Consider the following 14,483-nt stretch of genomic DNA (forward strand, 5'->3'; position numbering starts at 1 on the left):
CCCCTTGGGGGACATTGGGGGGTCCTGGCGGCGGCTGCCGGCAGAGGCAGCCTGGAGGAGCAGAGCCCTGTGTGCCCCAGGATCCCAAAGTGGGGAGCCCAGAGAGGGGGGAGCGCCGAGATTCGTGGGACCCTCAAGAGCCTGGAGAGGGGCAGGGGGGAGTCCATGAATCCCCTGCGCCCCAGACAGAGAATAAGGGGGAGAAGGGACCGTGGGACCCAAAAACCCCCAGCATCCCTAAATAGGGAGATGGAAGAGGGGAGAGCTTTGTGGATTCCTGGGACTCCCAGCAGCCTGGGGAGTGCAGGGACCGAGGAGATGGGGGACCCCCAATACAAGCGTGAGCCCCAGAGCTGGGACAGGGGGGAACCCCTGAACACCAGAGGAGAGGGACCATTCCCAGGAGCTGGTGGGAGGCATTTCCAGGCCTGAATGTTGGCTGTTTGGGAGGTTTTTATGGGCCCCAGTGCCCGGGGACTTCTAGAGATGGACTTGGGCAGGCAGAACCCGCAACACAACATGCTCATCCCTTGTTTTAGCCCAAAGCAGGATTTCCCATTCCCAACCCTTGGCCCGATGGAGGAGGAGGAGGCTCTGAGGAACAGGAAGATGCCCCAGGATAACCAGGCAGGTGAGGAGGAATTCACTGCCCCTTTTAACCCTCTGTCCTGCTCCATCTCTCAGCCCAGCAGGGTCCCCAGCTACAGGACAACCCCGCTGCTGACGCCGTCGTGCCGGGGTCGCGCTGGGGGGTTCTCCTTCCCCTTCCCTCTGGCACGGAGGCAAATCCCATCCTCTCCTTGTCCTTCCTCCCCCAGACAAGGAGCTGAGGACAGAGACCATGGAGGACAAATCCCCGCGGCAGAACCTCGAGGAAGAGGTCGTTTGGAGCGGCTCCACGTCGCAGGAATCCAGCGGGGAGGAAGAGCCGCGGAGATCCCGCACGAGGAGGGGCTGCAAACGCAGATCACGGGGATCTGAGGAGGAAAGACCCAGCCTGGGCCGGGCAGGGGGTCGGAGATGGAGCCGGAGCTCGGACCTGGTGGTTCATGAGCAGCTTCATGATGGGGAGAAGCTCCACAAGTGTGAGGAGTGCGGGATGAGCTTCAGATGGAGGAGCAGCCTTACCTGTCACCAGAGGATCCACACCGGGGAACGGCCCTACAAGTGTGGGGATTGTGGGATGGACTTCAGGCGCCGTTCCAATCTGGTCCAACACCAAAGTATCCACACTGGGGAGAGGCCCTACAAATGTGGGGATTGTGGGAAGGACTTCAGGCAACGTTCCAACCTGACCCGTCACCGAAGTATCCACACTGGGGAGAGGCCCTACGAGTGCTCAGAGTGTGGGAAGGACTTCAGGCGCCATTTCAGCCTGATCCGTCACCAAAGTATCCACACTGGGGACAGGCCCTATGAGTGCTCAGAGTGCGGGAAGAGGTTTTACTCCTGCTCCCATCTCATGCAGCATTACCAGTCACACACTGATGAGATACCCTACGAGTGTCCTGACTGCGGGAAGGCCTTCAGGAGAATCTCCAGTCTCATGAAACACCGGCACATCCACACGGGGGAGAAACCCTATGAGTGTGGGGTGTGTGGGAAGAGCTTCAGTGACAGGAGCACGCTGAAGCAGCACCGGAGGATCCACACTGGGGAACGGCCCTACAAGTGTCAGGAGTGTGGGAAGAGTTTCCGGCTGCGCAGCCAATTGATCAGCCACCAAAACATCCACACGGGGGAAAGGCTCTACAAGTGTCAGGAGTGTGGGAAGGACTTCAGGCACTGTTCCAACCTCATCCGTCACCGAAGTATCCACACTGGGGAGAGGCCCTACGAGTGCTCAGAGTGTGGGAAGAGGTTTTACTCCAGCTCCCAGCTCATGCAGCACTACCAGACACACACGGATGAGAGACCCTACGAGTGTCCTGATTGCGGGAAGGGCTTCAGGGAGAACTCCACCCTCATCACCCACCGGCGCATCCACACCGGGGAGAGGCCCTACGAGTGTCCCGAGTGTGGGAAGAGCTTCTCCTGCAGATCAACCTTGGTCAGTCACCAACGGAGGCACCAGTAAGAGAAGCCATGTGAGTGCCCTGAGCGCAGGAAGAGCTTCGTGCGCTGCTCCAACTCCATCCCCCACTGGATGACCCACAATCTTCAGAGCCCTGGTGACCCACATTCCCTGGGATGCAGTTTGGGAAGGCACCTGGCTGGTTATCCTTTTGTTTTGGCCTTATTTTTTGTCTGTCCTCCATCTCTTTGTGCTCCAAAGCCAAGAGGGATGGGCCTGTCCCCTCTAAACCACTCAAATTCCCATGAACACACCTCAACTTCAACCCAGAAGGGCTCCATCCCACCTCCAAGTGGATTGTTCCCGCCTCAAAACAACTCAGTCCCACACGAACCTTGCTGGATTCCACAGTCACCAGGGGGAGAAGGGGTTGGAAGGAGATTGGGAGGAGTGGGATCCAAATTTCGAGCAGTGGGATCGGGATTGTGTGGGACTGGCTGGGCAGCTTGTATTTGATAGCAAATAAAATTTTCGCGGTTCCTGATTTCTGTCCCGTTCACTCTCCGTCAGTTCCAGTTCTGTTTTCAGTGGCGCCTTCTCAGCTGATTGTGTTTGTGTCCTCCTTTCTCTCCTGCCTGTCTCTGCCTGCTCCGTTTCTCTCCCAGTGGCTCCCTTGAGCCAGGGCAGCTCCCAGCAAAGACCCTGCCCTGATTTCCTTCCCAATGCTGGAGCTCCAAGAGCCATGGCTGAAGGTATGAAGGCTGGCAGTGAAATGTCCCTGTAAGATCCTGCTCCACTTGGCTTTTGGCCCCTTCTTAAGAGCTTTGCCTTCAGGGGCAGGAACATCTTTTCCTGGCTGGCAACTGGAATTCCAGACCCTGGGAGTGTGGGCCGTGGAGGACCATCCAAACTGGGATCACATAGGTTTGGATCACATGGACTGGGATTGCACAGACTGGGACCAGATGGATCAGGGCCATCCCGACTGGGATTGCACAAACTGGGATGGCATGGACTGGGACCGTATGGACCGGGATGGCTGCATCGGGACGATGCGAACCGAGGCGGTTCTGCCCCACCCAGGGGTCCCTCCCGTCCTGCTCTGTCCTGTGTAGGGCCCTGCCAAACTCCCTGTGTTAGCATAGGGTTAAAATGTTTCAAAAATCATGGGAATTACCAAGGATTCAGGGGATGGGAAGAAAGGTTGGTCTGGTAGGCCTGGGCAAGGGAACTCGGCCTTTGGAATGAATTAGGTCAGGTGAATCTGCACCTACGTAATCATCATATGATACGATTGTTAAATGTAATGATTGTTTGGTAGTTGAATGTAATTATTGCTTAATTGTAATAAAAATCTTGGGAAACGATATTTGGGGGACCTGATGAAAACTGCAAGAATTGATACTTGGATAAGATCAACGTAGATATGATACCAATACAGGTTTAATAATTAATATACAGCTATATCATGAAAAGGGTATAAAAACACGTCCATCTCAAATCCACGTTGGAGTCAGATTTGGGTTTATACCCCGGCTCCCCAAGCTCTTCAATGAAACCACCTGCATATAATCATCCTGTGATTATGCGTTTCCACGCTAACATTTTGGCGACCCAGATGGGACCTTGTGAGCGCTGCTGAGGACCCCGCGACCCGATCACGCCCCAGCCGGCACCGAGGGATTCTCGGGAAGCCCGTCGGCACCGGGACCCCCCGCCGCTCACAACGTCCCCTGGAGAAAGGTAAGGTGCTTTTACTCTGGCCTGGTTGCCTGCCAGTTAGGCGCAGCGAAAGGCGCGTGTGGTTGGGCTGAGGAATTCCTGGTATTGCCGCGGTGCCGTCCGTCAGTCAATCGCGAAAGCGTTGCAGGTTCAGCATCAGTGGTTTATTGTAGCTGTAACACGGAGAAGATTAAACGGATTTTGGGCGGCAGTGCCCCCACACCACACACTTCTCCTTTGGGCTGCTCATTAGCACATTGGAAGGAAGGTAATTTTGGGCAAGAGTTACATAAGGTTGATTGATTATTATAACACTTGGTGGCCGAAATATGTCTTGCAGCATGGGAAAATGTGTCCGGAAAACTTGTCTTTGCCATCTGATGTGATTTCACAGTTACTGATCTTTTGTAAACAGGAGGGCAGATTGGACAAAGTTCCCTACGTTGATTCATTTTTCTATTTGCAGGAAACACCAGAGTGGCTGGTTGAGTGTGGGTTAATGATTGTTAAAGTACCTGAAAACAATAATTGCATGGGTTGTGTCCAAGGGAAGCGTTGTATAGAACACCTGGCATTGGATGAAAAGTTTATATCGGATCGATGATATGGATGGTGAATTGCTGGTAGCCCCCATGGGATCAAGGGAATCTGACCCTACCTCACCTGGCCCGATTTCACCTGACCCACTTACACACCCCCTGCCAAAGGATACCCTCCTCCCTCACCTACTGGTGCTCAGGGATACCCTCCTCTCCCACCAACGCCTCTTTCGCCTGCTCCTGTCTTCCTGTACCCTCCTCTGCCGTCTTCACCTGCCCCTCCTTCCCCAGAAAATGACTAAGATGGAACCGTGATACAGAGATGTGGGGAGGGTGCCACAGGAGCAGATAGTATGGGGAGGCCAAAACAAAAGTATAACCAGCCGAGTGTCTTCCCAGCATGGATTCCAGGGAATGTGGGTCACCAAGGCTCTGCCCAACGTGGGTCCTCACAGGGCTTCCCTTACTGGTGCCTCCGTTGGTGTATGGTCAACGCTGATCTGCAGGAGAAGCTTTTCCCACATTCAGTACACACATAGGGCCTCTCCCCGGTGTGGATGCGCTGGTGGATGATGAGGTTGGAGTTTTTCCTGAAGACCTTCCCGCAATCAGGACACTCGTAGGGTCTCTCATCCGTATGTGTCTGGTAGTGCTGCATGAGCTGGGAGCGGGAGTAAAACCTCTTCCCACACTCTGAGCACTCGTAGGGCTTCTCTCCAGTGTGGATACTTTGGTGACAGATTAGGTTGGAACGTTGCCTGAAGTCCTTCCCACAATCCCCACACTTGTAGGGCCTTTCCCCAGTGTGGACCTTTTGGTGGCGGATCAATTCAGTGCTCTGCCGGAAACTCTTCCCACACTCCTCACACTTGTAGGGCCGTTCCCCAGTGTGGATCCTCCAGTGGAGGATCAGTGAGGAGCTGTTGCTGAAGCTCTTCCCACACACCTCACACTCATAGGGCTTCTCCCCGGTGTGGATGCGCCGGTAAATAACAAGCTTGGAGTTATGCCTGAAGCCCTTCCCGCAGTCAGGACACTTGTAGGGCCTCTCAGCCATGTGTGTCTGGTAGTGCTGCATGAGCTGGGAGTTGACGGGAAACTTCTTCCCACACTCTGAGCACTCGTAGGGCATCTCCCCAGTGTGGATAAATTGGTGACGGATCAGGGTGCAATGTTGCCTGAAATCCTTCCCACAATCCCCACATTTGTAGGGCCTCTCCCCAGTGTGGGTCTTCTGGTGGCGGATCAATTGGCTGCTCAGCTGGAAACTCTTCCCACACTCCTCACACTTGTAGGGCGTCTCCCCAGTGTGGATCCTACAGTGGCAAATCAGCGCAGAGCAGACACTGAAGCTCTTCCCACACTCTGAGCACTCGTAGGGCCTCTCCCCAGTGTGGATGCGCTGGTGCCTGATGAGACTAGAGATTGTCCTGAAGTCCTTCCCACAATCCCCACAGTTGTAGGGCCTCTCCCCAGTGTGGATCCTCTGGTGACAGGTCAGGCTGCAACGTAGCCTGAAGTCCTTCCCACAATCCCCACACTTGTAGGGCATCTCCCCAGTGTGGATCCTTTGGTGCTGGACCAGCTTGGAACGTAGCCTGAAGCCCTTCCCACAATCCCCACACTTGTAGGGCCATTCCCCGGTGTGGATCCTCCGGTGGTACTTCAGCGTGCAGCTGTCACTGAAGCTCTTCCCACACACCTCACACTCGTAGGGTTTCTCCCCAGTGTGGATGCGCCGGTGTCTCATGAGATTGCAGTTTTTCCTAAAGCCCATCCAACAGTCAGGACACTTGTAGGGCCTCTCATCCGTGTGTGTCTGGTAGTGCTGCATGAGCTGGGAGTTGACGGGAAACCTCTTCCCACACTCTGAGCACTCGTAAAGCATCTCCCCAGTGTGGATCCTTTGGTGACGGAGCAGGTTGCAACGGCGCCTGAAGTCCTTCCCACAATCCCCACACTTGTTGGGCCGTTCCCCGGTGTGGATCCTCTGGTGACAGGTAAGGCTGCTCCTCCATCTGAAGCTCATCCCGCACTCCTCACACTTGTGGAGCTTCTCCCCATCATGAAGCTGCTCATGAACCACCAGGTCCGAGCTCCGGCTCCATCTCCGACCCCCTGCCCGGCCCAGGCTGGGTCTTTCCTCCTCAGATCCCCGTGATCTGCGTTTGCAGCCCCTCCTCGTGCGGGATCTCCGCGGCTCTTCCTCCCCGCTGGATTCCTGCGACGTGGAGCCGCTCCAAACGACCTCTTCCTCGAGGTTCTGCCGCGGGGATTTGTCCTCCATGGTCTCTGTCCTCAGCTCCTTGTCTGGGGGAGGAAGGACAAGGAGAGGATGGGATTTGCCTCCGTGCCAGAGGGAAGGGGAAGGAGAACCCCCCAGCGCGACCCCGGCAGGACGGCGCCGGCAGCGGGGTTGTCCTGCATCTGGGGACCCTGCTGGGCTGGGAGATGGAGCAGGACAGAGGGGGAAAGGGGCAGTGAATTCCTCCTCACCTGCCTGGTTATCCTGGGGCATCTTCCTGTTCCTCAGAGCCTCCTCCTCCTCCATCGGGCCAAGGGTTGGGAATGGGAAATCCTGCTTTGGGCTAAAACAAGGGATGAGCATGTTGTGTTGCGGGTTCTGCCTGCCCAAGTCCATCTCTAGAAGTCCCCGGGCACTGGGGCCCATAAAAACCTCCCAAACAGCCAACATTCAGGCCTGGAAATGCCTTCCACCAGCTCCTGGGAATGGTCCCTCTCCTCTGGTGTTCAGGGGTTCCCCCCTGTCCCAGCTCTGGGGCTCACGCTTGTATTGGGGGTCCCCCATCTCCTCGGTCCCTGCACTCCCCAGGCTGCTGGGAGTCCCAGGAATCCACAAAGCTCTCCCCTCTTCCATCTCCCTATTTAGGGATGCTGGGGGTTTTTGGGTCCCACGGTCCCTTCTCCCCCTTATTCTCTGTCTGGGGCGCAGGGGATTCATGGACTCCCCCCTGCCCCTCTCCAGGCTCTTGAGGGTCCCACGAATCTCGGCGCTCCCCCCTCTCTGGGCTCCCCACTTTGGGATCCTGGGGCACACAGGGCTCTGCTCCTCCAGGCTGCCTCTGCCGGCAGCTGCCACCAGGACCCCCCAATGTCCCCCAAGGGGCATTTTCGGCTCAGCTTTGGAGTTCTGCATTCTCCAAACGAACCCACTCCCCCCAAAAAATAAATAAACAAACCATGCAGAGAGGCACTGGGACTATTCTAGGGGCAACTGGGATGCAACTGGGGGCAAGTGAGCCACGCTGAGGTAACTGGCAGTGCCTGGGAATGACTAGGAGATTGTTCAGGGCTACTGGGATATACTGGGAGTATCTGAGACCACAGGGGTGCTGACTGGGACCTAGCTAGGAGCAACTGGGAATGTGCTGGGGGAAAACTGGGAGCATGCTGGGGCAACCGGGGGCAAGTGTGAGCGACTGGGGCCCTGGAGGCAGAGACTGGCATGATACTGGAGTCGCACTGGGATCGTACTGGGAGTGACTGGAACTATGCTATGGGCAGCTGGGGGAGCTGGAAACGCACTGGAGCAAAGTGGGAGGAACTGGGAGCAACGGGGACCGTGCTGGGGGCAAATTGCATGAAATCAGGCCATGACTTGGGAGTGACTGGGCTCCTAGTGGGAGTGCCGAGGAAACTGGAACCACACGCGGGGAGCAAGCGGGCTCATACTGGGAGCAGCCGCTTCCGTCCCAAGGACCCCCGATCCCCTTTCCCGGCCATCCCGCCCCTCCAGCCCCAGCACCCCCCGCCGGGATCCCGGGAATCCCAGGGGTCCCCCCCTCTCGGGGTCCCCGCTCTGCCCTTCTGGGGCTCTCCTCTCTCCGGGCTCCCGCTCCAGGAAGCCGCGGCTCTCCCGGGGCTCCCCAAAACCGCTGTCCCCCGCCGATCCCGCCGGTCCCGCGCGGTCCCCACGTGGCCCCGGCAGAGCTCGCAGGGCCCGGCCCGGGAAGCCCAATCCCCACCGCGGGGGGACCCGCATCCCCCCGCCCCCCGCCGGGGCCCTGCCGCCAGCCACCGGGACCCCCAAAAACACCTCCCGGGGACCCCCCGATCGATGTCCCCCCGAGGGGCACCTGCGGCTCCGGAGCCCAGAGAGATCCAAACATCCCCCCCAGGGAACCCCAAACCCAGGGACCCCCCCCCCGGGATATTTGGGACGAGCTCCCCCTCCCCGGGCACCTGCGGGATGGGGGGCGATGGTCCCGGGGAGGCTGCGAGTTCAGGGAGCTCCGGAGCCGCGCGCTTGATTCGCTCCTTCTCTGCTCCTGCTTCCTGCTGCCGCTCCGCCTCTTCCTCCCTCCTCCTCCTCCTCCCCCTCCTCATTCCCAGTTCCGAAACCGAACTGGGAGGGGATGGGTCAAGGAAAGGGCGGGAACGCTGAGGGGAAAGGGGCGGGGTCAAGGAAAGGGCGGGAACTGTGAAGGGAAAGGGGCGGGGTCAAGGAAAGGGCGGGAACTGTGAGGGCAAAGGGGCGGGGTGAAGGCAAGGGCGGGAACTGTGAGGGCAAAGGGGCGGGGTCAAGGAAAGGGCGGGAACTGTGAGGGCAAAGGGGCGGGGTCAAGGAAAGGGCGGGAACTGTGAGGGGAAAGGGGCCGGGTCAAGGAAAGGGCGGGAACTGTGAGGGCAAAGGGGCGGGGTCAAGGAAAGGGCGGGAACCGTGAGGGGAAAGGGGCGGGGTCAAGGAAAGGGCGGGAACTGTGAGGGGAAAGGGGCGGGGCCAAGGGGCCCTCTGGTTCTAAAAGGGCCTGGTTTGCCCTAAGATCTTCAGAAAAGGGCCTCAAATGCAGCCTAAATCCACCAGGGTTGGCAGAAAATCAGCCAAAGGCCCCTGAAATCCATACAAAGCGGTGTAAAATCACCCAAATGGGGCTCATGTTCTCCAAAAGTGAGCAGCAGTCCAGCCTAAATCTGCCCGGTTGATCCTAGAATCACCAAAATGGGACGAAAATCTGAGGGACCGTAGACCGCGAGCGGCACCAGAACCGGCAGCAGCACCAAGAATGAGACCGAAATCAGAATGGAGCCCGAGACCAAGAGTGGGAACAGAACCGACACCAGAACTGAGACCATCAACGCTCCAGAAGCGGAACTAGGCCTGGGACTGAGAAGGAGACCGAGAGCGAAACCGGCCCCAGAGCTGGCCCTGGGACCAAGACTGAGACCAACACCGACACTAGAACCTTCACCAGGAGTGCTCCAGCACTGTCCGGGGACCAACACTGGCACCGGCACTGGCAGGACTCCAGGGCTGACACTGGGAGCGGCACCGGAACCAGCACCAAGACTGGCACCGGCGCCAGAACCGAGACTGAGATTGGCCCTGGGAGAACTCTGGGACCAGCACCGGTACTGCTACCAGCACTGGGATTGGGTCCGCTCCAAAACCAAGAGCGACATTGAGACTGAGACTGGCACCGCTATAGGACCCAGGCTGAGACCAACACTGTGGAAGCTGACACAGAGAGAGCTGTGGATTTAATCAGCATTTGCAGTTTGATAACCAAGATGCCTTGGCAAGAACAACCAGAGCTTTGAAGATTACAAAAAGATTGGATCGAGACTGCGACAGGAAAGAAGATTGAACTAAATAAGTAGAAATGTAAAGTTTGTCTGAGTGATGTTTAACCCAATGAATGTAGTAAAAAATTACCGCCTTCCCAAAAAGGGTGTGTAAGCAAATGTAGCTGAGAGTAAATCTGGATTCTGATCACGAGTCAGTCGTCCCTGTCTCTCTCTCAACCTTCGATAAACACGGACACTGGGAGCGGCACCGGGAGCGCTCCAGGACTGCTCTGGGACCGGGACCAGCACCGGCACAGGGAGAACTCTGGGACTGAGACTGAGAGCGGGATTGTGCCAGCACAGAGACTGGTACCGGCACCAGAACCGAGACTGGCACAGATCTGAGACCAGGACTGAGACTGAGATTGGCACTGGGAGCACTCCGGGACCAAGAGTGCAGCGGAACCAGCACTGGGACCGGAACCACTGCAAGGCTGTGGCCGAGATCGAGACCAAGACCAAGACCCAAACTATAACTGAGACTGAGATGGAAACCAGAGCCGGCACTTGCATGGAGACTGGCAGCGCTGTAGGACCAAGAATGAGACCGACACCAGCACCGCTCAGGGACTGAGAATCAGACCGGGACCAGAGTCAGCACCAGGATTGCTCCAGGACTGCTCCAGGACAGAGACCGGCACCGGGAGCGCTCTGGGACCTCCTCGTTCACTCCAGGGAGTTTTGTCAGAGCCCCCGCACGGGACAGGGCAGGACTGGGAGGGACCCCTGGGTGGGGCAGAACCGCCTCGGTTCGCATCGTCCCGATGCAGCCATCCCGGTCCATACGGTCCCAGTCCATGCCATCCCAGTTTGTGCAATCCCAGTCGGGATGGCCCTGATCCATCTGGTCCCAGTCTGTGCAATCCCAGTCCATGTGATCCCATTGTGCACCATCCCAGTCTCTATCGTCCTGCGTATCTTTCGGGTGATTTTATGTCAACCCTGGTGGATTCTGGATGCCCTTGATGCCCTTTTCTGCTGATTTTAAACCAAACCAGGCCCTTTTAGGAGCGCAGTTCCCTTTGGCCCCGCCCCTTTCGCCTCAGAATTCCCGCCTTTTCCCGGGCCCCGCCCATTTCCTTCATCCGGACTTTTCATTGGCTTTTTCCCTTTTTCCCCATCCATGTCCCGCCCATCTATTGGCGCTTTCCCCTGCGCATGCTCAGGACGCCGGAAGTTTCCTCAGCGGGCGCCGCCATCTTTTGTCCCGGTCTCCCGGCCCGGTTGCAGCATGTCCGAGACCTACGGTGGGGCTTGGGCATCTTTAGGGGATTTATAGGGGATTTGTAGGGGTTTGGGGGGTTTGTAGGGATTTGGGAGGTTTCGTTTTCTGGGGTGTGTCTATAGAGGGCTCTCTATAGGGAATTTGGGGGGTTCGTTAGGGGATTAGGGAATTTCTAGGGGTGTCTGTAGGGGATTTGGGGGGGGTCTGTAGGGGATTTCCGGAGATGTGTATTTGAGATTTGTGGGGGGGCTATAGGGAATTTGGGGGTTCCGGGGGTCTATGGGGGATCTTTAGGGGATTTGTGGGGTCTTGCGTCTCTGTAGGGGTTTGGGGAGGTCTGGGGGTGTCTCTGGGGGATTTGGGGGGTCTGGGGGCTCTGTAGGGGATTTTGGGGGGTCTGGGGTCTCTATGGGGTATTTTCAGGGTCTGGGGACTCTAAAGTGGATCTTGGGGGGTCTGGGGTCTCTATGGGTGATTTGGGGGTCTGGGGTCTCTGTAGGGGATTTGGGGAAGTGTGGGGGATTAATAGGGGATTTGGGGGGGTCTGCAGTCTGTTCATGGGATTTTGTGGGGTCTGGGGTCTCTGTGGGGGATTTGGGGGGTCTGGGGTCTCTAAAGTGGATTTTGGGGGGAGTCTGGGGTCTCTATGGGGAATTTGGGGGGTCTGGGGTCTCTATGGGGGATTTGGGGGGGTCTGCGGTTTCTGTGGGGATTTGGGGGGGTCTGGGGTCTCTATGGGGGATTTGGGGGTCTGGGGTCTCTATGGGGAATTTTTGGGGATCTGGGGTCTCTGTAGGGGACTTGTGGGGTCTGGGGTCTCTATGGGGGATTTTGGGGGTCTGGGGTCTCTATGGGGGTTTTGGGGGTCTGGGGTCTCCATGGGGGATTTTGGGGGGTCTGGGGTCTGTGTAGGTGATTTGGGGGGTCTGGGGTCTCTATGGGGTATTTTGAGGGGTCTGGGGTCTCTATGGGGGATTTTGGGGCGTCTGGGGTCTCTATGGGGGATTTAGGAGGTCTGGGGTCTCTATGGGGAATTTGGGGGTCTGGGGTCTCTATGGGGAATTTTTGGGGATCTGGGGTCTCTGTAGGGGACTTGTGGGGTCTGGGGTCTCTATGGGGGATTTAGGGATCTGGGGTCTCTATGGGATTTTGGGGGTCTGGGGTGTCTGTATGTGATTTGGGGTGGTCTGGGGTCTCTATGGGGGATTTTGTGGGTCTGGGGACTCTAAAGTGGATCTTGGGGGGTCTGGGGTCTCTATGGTGGATTTGGGGGGGTCTGGGGTCTCTATGGGGGATTTAGGGATCTGGGGTCTCTATGGGATTTTGGGGGTCTGGGGTGTCTGTATGTGATTTGGGGTGGTCTGGGGTCTCTATGGGGGATTTTGTGGGTCTGGGGACTCTAAAGTGGATCTTGGGGGGTCTGGGGTCTCTATGGTGGATTTGGGGAGGTCTGGGGTCTCTATGGGGGATTTGGGGGGGTCTGGGGTCTCTGTAGGGCATTTGTGGGGTCTGGGGTCTCTGGTTGTTCTTGTCAAAGCATCTTGGTTATCAAACTGCAAATGCTTATTAAATCCACAGCTCTCTCTGTGTCAGCTTCCACAGTGTTGGTCTCAGCCTGGGTCCTATAGCGGTGCCAGTCTCGGTCTCAATGTCGCTCTTGGTTTTGGAGCGGACCCAATCCCAGTGCTGGTAGCAGTACCGGTGCTGGTCCCAGAGTTCTCCCAGGGCCAATCTCAGTCTCGGTTCTGGCGCCGGTGCCAGTCTTGGTGCTGGTTCCGGTGCCGCTCCCAGTGTCAGCCCTGGAGTCCTGCCAGTGCCGGTGCCAGTGTTGGTCCCCGGACAGTGCTGGAGCACTCCTGGTGAAGGTTCTAGTGTCGGTGTTGGTCTCAGTCTTGGTCCCAGGGCCAGCTCTGGGGCCGGTTTCGCTCTCGGTCTCCTTCTCAGTCCCAGGCCTAGTTCTGCTTCTGGAGCGTTGATGGTCTCAGTTCTGGTGTCGGTTCTGTTCCCACTCTTGGTCTCGGTCTCCATTCTGATTTCGGTCTCATTCTTGGTGCTGCTGCCGGTTCTGGTGCCGCTCGCGGTCTACGGTCCCTCAGATTTTCGTCCCATTTTGGTGATTCTAGGATCAATCGGGCAGATTTAGGCTGGACTGCTGCTCACTTTTGGAGAACATGAGCCCCATTTGGGTGATTTTACACCGCTTTGTATGGATTTCAGGGGCCTTTGGCTGATTTTCTGCCAACCCTGGTGGATTTAGGCTGCATTTGAGGCCCTTTTCTGAAGATCTTAGGGCAAACCAGGCCCTTTTAGAACCAGAGGGCCCCTTGGCCCCGCCCCTTTCCCCTCACAGTTCCCGCCCTTTCCTTGACCCCGCCCCTTTCCCCTCACGGTTCCCGCCCTTTCCTTGACCCCGCCCCTTTGCCCTCACAGTTCCCGCCCTTTCCTTGACCCCGCCCCTTTGCCCTCACAGTTCCCGCCCTTGCCTTGACCCCGCCCCTTTGCCCTCACGGTTCCCGCCCTTTCCTTGACCCATCCCCTCCCAGTTCGGTTTCGGAACTGGGAATGAGGAGGGGGAGGAGGAGGAGGAGGGAGGAAGAGGCGGAGCGGCAGCAGGAAGCAGGAGCAGAGAAGGAGCGAATCAAGCGCGCGGCTCCGGAGCTCCCTGAACTCGCAGCCTCCCCGGGACCATCGCCCCCCATCCCGCAGGTGCCCGGGGAGGGGGAGCTCGTCCCAAATATCCCGGGGGGGGGGTCCCTGGGTTTGGGGTTCCCTGGGGGGGATGTTTGGATCTCTCTGGGCTCCGGAGCCGCAGGTGCCCCTCGGGGGGACATCGATCGGGGGGTCCCCGGGAGGTGTTTTTGGGGGTCCCGGTGGCTGGCGGCAGGGCCCCGGCGGGGGGCGGGGGGATGCGGGTCCCCCCGCGGTGGGGATTGGGCTTCCCGGGCCGGGCCCTGCGAGCTCTGCCGGGGCCACGTGGGGACCGCGCGGGACCGGCGGGATCGGCGGGGGACAGCGGTTTTGGGGAGCCCCGGGAGAGCCGCGGCTTCCTGGAGCGGGAGCCCGGAGAGAGGAGAGCCCCAGAAGGGCAGAGCGGGGACCCCGAGAGGGGGGGACCCCTGGGATTCCCGGGATCCCGGCGGGGGGTGCTGGGGCTGGAGGGGCGGGATGGCCGGGAAAGGGGATCGGGGGTCCTTGGGACGGAAGCGGCTGCTCCCAGTATGAGCCCGCTTGCTCCCCGCGTGTGGTTCCAGTTTCCTCGGCACTCCCACTAGGAGCCCAGTCACTCCCAAGTCATGGCCTGATTTCATGCAATTTGCCCCCAGCACGGTCCCCGTTGCTCCCAGTTCCTCCCACTTTGCTCCAGTGCGTTTCCAGCTCCCCCAGCTGCCCATAGCAT

The 14,483-nt window shown here is 58.2% G+C and overlaps 2 protein-coding genes across 2 annotated transcripts in view; one reads left to right on the forward strand and one right to left on the reverse strand.

The window, feature by feature from the left end:
- The window catches only part of LOC134056009 (uncharacterized), a 262,164-nt gene that overhangs the window by 226,196 nt on the left and 21,485 nt on the right, over positions 1-14,483 (reverse strand). The window contains exon 3 of the mRNA XM_062512488.1: positions 4,770-6,375. Coding sequence (XP_062368472.1) covers positions 4,770-6,375 — 1,606 coding nt within the window. The remainder of the gene's footprint in view (positions 1-4,769; positions 6,376-14,483) is intronic.
- Positions 577-2,622, forward strand: LOC134055960 (zinc finger protein 501-like). The gene is made up of 2 exons (XM_062512433.1): positions 577-631; positions 819-2,622. Exons 1-2 carry the CDS (start codon positions 577-579, stop codon positions 2,075-2,077), a joined length of 1,314 nt encoding a protein of 437 aa, XP_062368417.1. The 3' UTR covers positions 2,078-2,622.

The sequence above is a fragment of the Cinclus cinclus genome, chromosome 37 (assembly GCF_963662255.1).
Source record: "Cinclus cinclus chromosome 37, bCinCin1.1, whole genome shotgun sequence".
Classification (NCBI taxonomy): Eukaryota; Metazoa; Chordata; class Aves; order Passeriformes; family Cinclidae; genus Cinclus; species Cinclus cinclus.

Bases quoted from the DNA above. Each gene is read 5' to 3' on its own strand.
- LOC134055960 (XM_062512433.1), top strand. From the start codon at position 577: ATGGAGGAGGAGGAGGCTCTGAGGAACAGGAAGATGCCCCAGGATAAC. The intron at 632-818 runs GTGAGGAGGAAT...TTCCTCCCCCAG, and splicing joins GCCCCAGGATAACCAGGCAG to ACAAGGAGCTGAGGACAGAG.